At 37.8% G+C, this 7,254-nt stretch overlaps 1 protein-coding gene across 1 annotated transcript; it reads right to left on the reverse strand.

Moving 5' to 3' along the window:
* Positions 1-1,129: 1,129 nt before the first annotated feature.
* Positions 1,130-3,541, reverse strand: LOC6529434. The gene is made up of 2 exons (XM_002090402.3): positions 3,451-3,541; positions 1,130-3,392 (listed from the first exon to the last, which is right to left on the reverse strand). The coding sequence occupies exon 2, from the start codon at positions 3,318-3,320 to the stop codon at positions 1,341-1,343; it is 1,980 nt and encodes a 659-aa protein (XP_002090438.1). The 5' UTR covers positions 3,321-3,392; positions 3,451-3,541; the 3' UTR covers positions 1,130-1,340.
* Between the last annotated feature and the right edge of the window lie 3,713 nt (positions 3,542-7,254).

Raw genomic sequence — 7,254 nt, forward strand, 5'->3', positions numbered from 1 at the left:
TTTGGCCACGTCTTTTCTAACGCACACACACCGCTAAAAACTGTCACGCCCACACTGTTTTCAATTTATTTTCGATTTATTATTTTTCTGTCCCATTTCTTCGATTTGCAAAAAAAACCCCACTGGCTGAGTACGGGTATCTGATAGTCGAAAAACTTGACTTTAGCGGTTTTCTTTAATTGTACTATTCACCAGTTTTTGTAAATCTTGATATTAAGATAAAAACTTCCTTATAAAACTATATTTTGCTGTGTGCATGCAGATGGAAACAAGAAACAAGCTAAGAGCTTGAAAATCCAAAAGTCATCCATTAGCCAAATTGTTGGGGTAATCAATTTTAATGTTCGACCTGACCGTAGGACCACAAAACGTTCAACAATTGAAATGTGTGCGGCCTGTCAAAGGTTAAAGGCGTTTTGTTGTATTGCCAAATTTGCTCTTGACCAACGGCGAAGGCGACAAAAGTGGGTGGACCCCGATGAGGACCACATTGTCAATCAGGAATTCCTTAAACACAGCAATGCTCCGCACCGTTTAGCCTCTTCCTCAACGATTCTCTGGGTTATTTGCCAAAGTCGCAATGGCAAACACTTGGTCTAGTCCTCCGAATTAGGTTTGTGTTTGGGTTTGGGCTTGCCACCTGGTCCAGGCCGGCTGCTGTGTCGAAATTTATGTATTGCAGTTGACTTATTGGGGTCACTACAGCCCACTTTGGAGCCCGACCCCAACGAACTGTGCTGTTGATTCGCTTTGATTTGGCCAGAATGCCCCTAAGCTGGCCAACTGTGTGTGTCGATGCTGCGTTTTGTATTCGGGCTTGGCCGGCTTTGGGGAAGTACCCTATTTAATGAGAGCTAATTATGTTTAATTATTCATTTGGGTTGGTGACATTTCAGATTTGGATAGGAGGAGCTCTTTTTCTCAGCTTCTGGCAGGAAAAATACTCATTTTCTGGCAAACATAATCAATTAGGTAAAACACTTGAAAAATAAATTACAAATAATTTTATTTCGGTACAGCATTTTTTTAATAATTATTTTTGTTATGTAACAATATCGTATATCTGGGAGTATTCATAAGTGATCACGGTGAAATGTAATTTAAAAAATAACGGAAAAAATACAATAAGTTCGGCGAGAAATAATATTCATTTCATCCAAAAGAAGTTAAGTCAGAACAGGTTAGATTGATTATTAAACTGTAGTTCATGAATTGAACAAAAATGTGCATTATTTTTTAAGGCCTTGCTGTGCTATAATTTTAAAATTTTTTGAATTGTACAAAATTATAAAATTGTAATAAGAATTTATGTTCACATGTTGAATTCCACTTCCTAAATATTATGTCATAATATCTTGCACGGAAAAGGTTTTATTTTTGGTTATTTTGGATTTCTTATCATCAGTCTCAGATTTATCAAAGGAATCATCAGGATTTTTACCATCATTGCACACTTGGACTGTAATCACTGTGAAATTTCTACCCGAAATACTAGATTTAATTTTTTCCTTGCCGGACTCAATTTCTACATTGAAGTTACAATTTTTTTTTAAGATATGATTTGATCTTTCTGCACAGATTTCCTCATTCACGGTGTTTTCAAGTTTACGGTCTCGTAAAAGATCAGGAAGCTTATATATTGACATATTATCATTCACATTTTGCAAAAATTTAAATTTATTTGACTGTTTTTTAGTCGGATCAATATTATTAACATCAACATCAGTTGGACTCTCTGCTTCTGTAGAGTCAAATGAGCCTGATCTTAAAATGTTTCTTATCTCGTCTATGTACAGGTCCACATCAGACTTGATTTTAGAAATATCATTAAAAGGAGGACGGGAAACCGCGTCATTTTTACATTTCGACTTGCACATCCCTACAGAGGATTCATTATATTTCATCATTATGTCTGCTGCAGATTTCTTTTGGGCTTCACTCGTCGATCGATCTAGACTTGCTTTGACATCGCATTTTAATGACTTGGTGCATTTTACGTAAGTTTGGGTTCTATTAGAATTTTGTTTTGAATTGACTCTATTGTCACCGGACTCAGTTTCCGCCCGGATTTTAATCGGTTGTGTTTCTTCAGACACAAAATCATTTTCCTTTCTCTCTAAATCAATTTTAGATATGGTGATTTCATGAGCAGGATTTATAGCAAAATTTATATGAAGAGAATAGTTCCCACTAGGGTTAATATTATCGCTAACACTTACATGTGAACCAATTATATTTGTAACCCTTTCGTTCGAGATAATTTGATCTGAAAAGTTGTCACTCAGATGAATGTCACTTAAGTCGCTAAGGCTCACTTGATTTTTAGCTAACCCATTTTCAGTGCCACTGTTTCTATTTGATTCATATTCGATCAATTTGATTTTAATCTTTCTAATATCCATCAAATCGACTAGAACCGGTTCTGATATGTGCGTATCTACAGTAGGAAACAGTTTCTGGACTATTTCCATATCCTTGAAATAATGTTTCGTTTGGGAGATTTTTTTCGAAATATACTTAGTAGGAGCGATCTTGGTTGGACTTCTTTGATTGTTGATTGAGAGTTTAGCCGTCTCAGCTGTTATGTTCTCTTCTCCAAATCTTTCCAGGAGCTCGTCTATTTCATTTTTTATACCATCAACTATTGAATCTGTCAACATTTTAGAGTTGATGCTCGTAAGTTTATTTAACATAACAAGAACTTCATCTGTCAAATTATTAATTAAAGCGCTGTCCTCTTCTGCTCTTAGCATAAATTCCTCAAATTCCGATTTCCTATGATTCATGAGTGCCGTAAGATCTTCAGGTTTTTTTTCCACATTACCATTCACTTTGGTCTGTCCCACTGTACCTATTGCGTTCTGAGTGTGCGCTTTCCCCCCATTCATTAAATATTTTTCCGTCGAGTAGAGTTTTTCCTGTTGAGTACTCACATAATTCTGATCAAGGTCGATTTTCGTTAATGATTCATTTAGATCAGCAATTATCTTTTGAATCCACTCCAGGCCGCCGGGCAAAGTAAAGTCCCTCAGGTGGTAGCCGTCATTTATTTTTATGCACTTTGATTGGGTGGGCGTGAACGTGATAGTCACAAAAATGTCATTTTCGTTATTTTTAACATCAAAAGTAGTTCCGAGACTATTGGCTCTAATCGTTTCTCGAACTTTTTCTATAGCCCTTTCCCACAGTTTAATCTCGGTTTGCACTTTTAAATGTGTCTTTTTCAGAACGTTCTTCCAGTTATCATAGTCATTTTTCATAGTTTCTATGTTGCTGTAAAGCTTCGAGCAGTCAGATATGTCGCCTACCCTTAAATTCATATCGTGCACGGCTTTAAATACAGTGGTAAGACTGGACTCCGTTTCCGATTTCAAGGCTAGATTAATTTTGAGCTGTTAGCAAAATACTTTATATTACTTATTGATGGGCTACTATTAAAGTATTACACACCGAGTATATTTTTTATTTTTGTTTTATCAGAAAACAAATTTGTTTTTATATAGAATTCAACTTGCCGGATTACAAATTTTAACTGAGCACTTTAACTTGCTTTTTTTACATAGAACTCAAATGTTTCTCGATTCGGCTTTTTTCTTCACGTCTTTTATATCCTGGAAAAGGTTGCTCAGACTAATAATAGCTATCTATATCGTAGCTAATACATCTCGTATGAGCGATTCCCATAGACAATTTGTGAAGAACTCATGAACTTGAACGTCATCACCAGAGTATCCGAAGCTTGAGAATTTGCCCACCTTAAAGGACGAGATATATTCCACAGAAATGCTCCAAAGTATGCAGCAACATTTCATCGCCAGAACAAGGCTTTTAATCAAGCCAAGGACTCAGCCACGCTTACAGCCGAGTTTGTATGTAGCACATGAATGTTAACATCTTCCTGCACACATATGCGCTCCTGGGAGACAGAGGCAACATAATCACATGCGTAGCTGCCATTTCCGCTGCATATTTACAGGCACCGTCTCCTTGGACCGCCCGATGATATATAACTGCGATTCGCAGGCTGTAAATTTAAACTTTCAATGCGAGCTGGGAATTTGACATTTACTAATTGCCGGATTATGCGGCTGAAGAGCCCCTTGAAGATGCAAGGACTCGAAGTGCATGCTTCAATCAAAAAACTCGCATTTGTGTAAACTGAATAGCAAACATCTCGCAAATGAAACAGGTTAAGCTGTTCTTCACTTTCCTGCCGAAGGTGGTAGAACCAGGAAACTCGACTTAGTTCTATTTCCGCTTGAGCGGAGGAAGCTCCAGCATCTGTCATCGGCATATCGACGGCATTAATTAATCAACGTTATGCATGTCAATCGAGGAGTGTGCCAGCCATCTCTCTCTAATGCTCGCTGGCATTTTCCTTCTATCCTCTTTTTTCTTCCGACCGAATATCACTTTCGCAAATTGAAGTTGCCTTTCCTGTTTCTCGATTTCTGTTGTTGCATGTGTGGCATGCTACATGGCAAGTCATGCATATTCATTGTTTACAGACGCACGAGCACCCACAAACATAAACAATCACTTGGCAATTTTACCTGATTTTGTTTTCCAAAACATCCAACTCAACCCCAATTAGTTTCCACTTCTCTTCCTGGCTTATTTTCCATTGCATTTGGCTTGGTTTGGAGGCGTGGTATTTGTAAATCAGTCCTTTATCTATTGCTTGCATTATAATCAGTATGTGCAATTAATCGAAATATTGGTTACTCGGAAATCAGAATGTTAAAATGGATTGATTCTATCTTATGACAAGCATTTTGTGATTGATATTATGAGTTTTGGCAAAACATAACATTGTAAGGGATTTAAAAGAACAATTAATTTACCGTATAATTCCCAACAAGTAGTTTAAAGCTAACTCCTTTTTATTGGCAAATTCAAGATATTTGCCTAACAACACCAGATACACGTCTCTTGCTTTCAATTTATATTTATTTATTGGGTTGGACATCCATAAATTCGATGTTGTAGGGCCCATAACAATGATAATCTTCGATATAATTTCCACTTTATGGCTGCCCAGCCGCTAGGCGATAAAAATTTACACATTGATATGCTTTTATGGTAGCATACAATAAAATAAGGGAAGTAAACAAATAAACAATGTATGGAACATCAGAGAGCAATTTCAATGCAAAGAGCCTTAAGACACACAATCACATGCCAGGCATTCTTCCCATTTTTCCACTCGTTAGAATGCAAAAGCGTTCAATGTGTTGACAGTTTATAGACAAAAGGTTGGTCGGAATGGCTAGAATAACTTGTAATTTGACAAAATCCATAAACCATAAATTCCTGGCCAAACCAGCACTGAAATTGCCACATTTCCCAAAGGAAAGTCCTCCATTGTCTTTGTCAGTAGATTTGTGCAAAGACCCCAAAAGAAAACTGACTCGTAATCGCAGGCAATAAAAAAACAGAAACACATAAAATATTATCGAGTACAGTAGAGCGAGTAGTTGGCAACCCTGGGAGTCGCATAAAAATCCCCCAAGACCATAAATCGCCATCAGCCAGAAACCATCACGACTATTAGGTTAAATCAACCAAAGACACGAGCCGAAATCAGCATTAGATGAATTTAGTGCCTACTTCTGGGTATTTATCATGCAATAGTCGGTTCCCTTTTATGAAAGGCCCAATTAAAGGGCTCGTTGTGTGATTCCCTTATAGGAGCTTAAGCTCAAATGAGCTGCAAATCATAAATTCGGAATGAAAGCGGTTAGGACACTTTTTCTTTTATTTTAAAGGAATTTTCGAATCGAATTGAGATAATGTTAATACAAGTTTAAAGCCCTTTGGTTAATTAAATGTTAGTTAGCTAACGAGCACATGTGTTAAAAAAACTATGAAGAACGTAAACGTAAAGTGTAAATGAAATTAAAATTACCGAAGTCGGTCACAGCTATGTTGACAAATTTAACAGTATGCGTTTTTTTCCACCAAAAGGTGTTATTTCTTAAGCAGCAAAATATGGTTCTCGTGTTCTTTTCCCTTGAAACTTAGTATGCGTCCAAAGAAAAGAGAGTTGGAAAAGGGAAGGAAATGGATGAAAGGAAGAAACTGGCAAACATTTCGGCACTTTCTGCCTAAGACACATGCAGACAGCTTAAGCGCTTGATGCTTGGCTTTTCCTCAGAACCACCCTTTATCCAGAGAAGCCCCCATCCCACCCAGACTGCATCGGTTATTAAATTTGCGTGGAACATCCCTTCGGTACTGAGCAGGTTGAGCCTTCGCCTGGGATGTGCGGTAGCCAAGCTCATAGTTTACGGAGTTAGTTGGCCTAACTAAGTTTTGCACCAATTTGAAAAGTTTAGGCCCAACTTAAATCCCCCAGCTCACCGAAAATGCGATTGGAATCTATAGAAATTTGGCCCAAGTAGTAATAAGAATAGAGAAAATAAATGGCCGGCAATTGAATGTCTAAGAAATTTATTTAAAATCGACCCAGGACTAACACAAGTTATGTAATTTATGAAAATGCTTATGTTTTAATATAAACAAAAGTAACACACATAGTGCTCAATTAAATGCAAGGGTATGAAAACTATTAAGCAGTTGAATTTACTCGAAGTTAAGTTTGTTTTAAATCTTTATTGTAAACAGTTAAGTATTCCTGATTAAAATTGCAGATCCCGGTCGTAAAATACTTTACCATTAAACTGATCACAACACCAAATTATCAAGTATCACACGTTGGCAAAGTCCCAGGGTTGACTCCTGTCGATGCTGGACATGTTCCGAGTTGTGAGTCCATCCTCATCTTCGTCCTGGCTGTCTGGGAAATGGCATTTGAGCACGCCGGCAAAATTCAATTAATGGGCATTCAAATGATATAAACCTGCTGAGGCATTTTTAGTGCAGCCGGCCAGTCGTGTGCTCCGTTTCATTACCAGCCGCCCCGAGTGGATTGAGGTAATACCAGGGGATGCATGGAAACTACACCTAACTCCCCTTCCTGCTCACAGGACCCATGACAACTAGAGCACGTGTCGCATAGGCAAAGAAAAACAACAGGTGCGAGGAGAAAAACACGGCAACATCCTTGGTAACAGAAACTAATGCACTAAGAAAAAACAAGGGAGTATGCTATAGTCCAGTGCATGGACACCCGCTTGGGACAGCCATATCTCCATGGAAATGTTGTCAGCTCGTATGTTGACAGACATACGGACAGACAGACATGCAAAAATAGACTCAGCTCATTATTTTGATGAAGAATATAAACCAAGA

Source organism: Drosophila yakuba, chromosome 2R, assembly GCF_016746365.2.
Source record: "Drosophila yakuba strain Tai18E2 chromosome 2R, Prin_Dyak_Tai18E2_2.1, whole genome shotgun sequence".
NCBI lineage: Eukaryota > Metazoa > Arthropoda > Insecta > Diptera > Drosophilidae > Drosophila > Drosophila yakuba.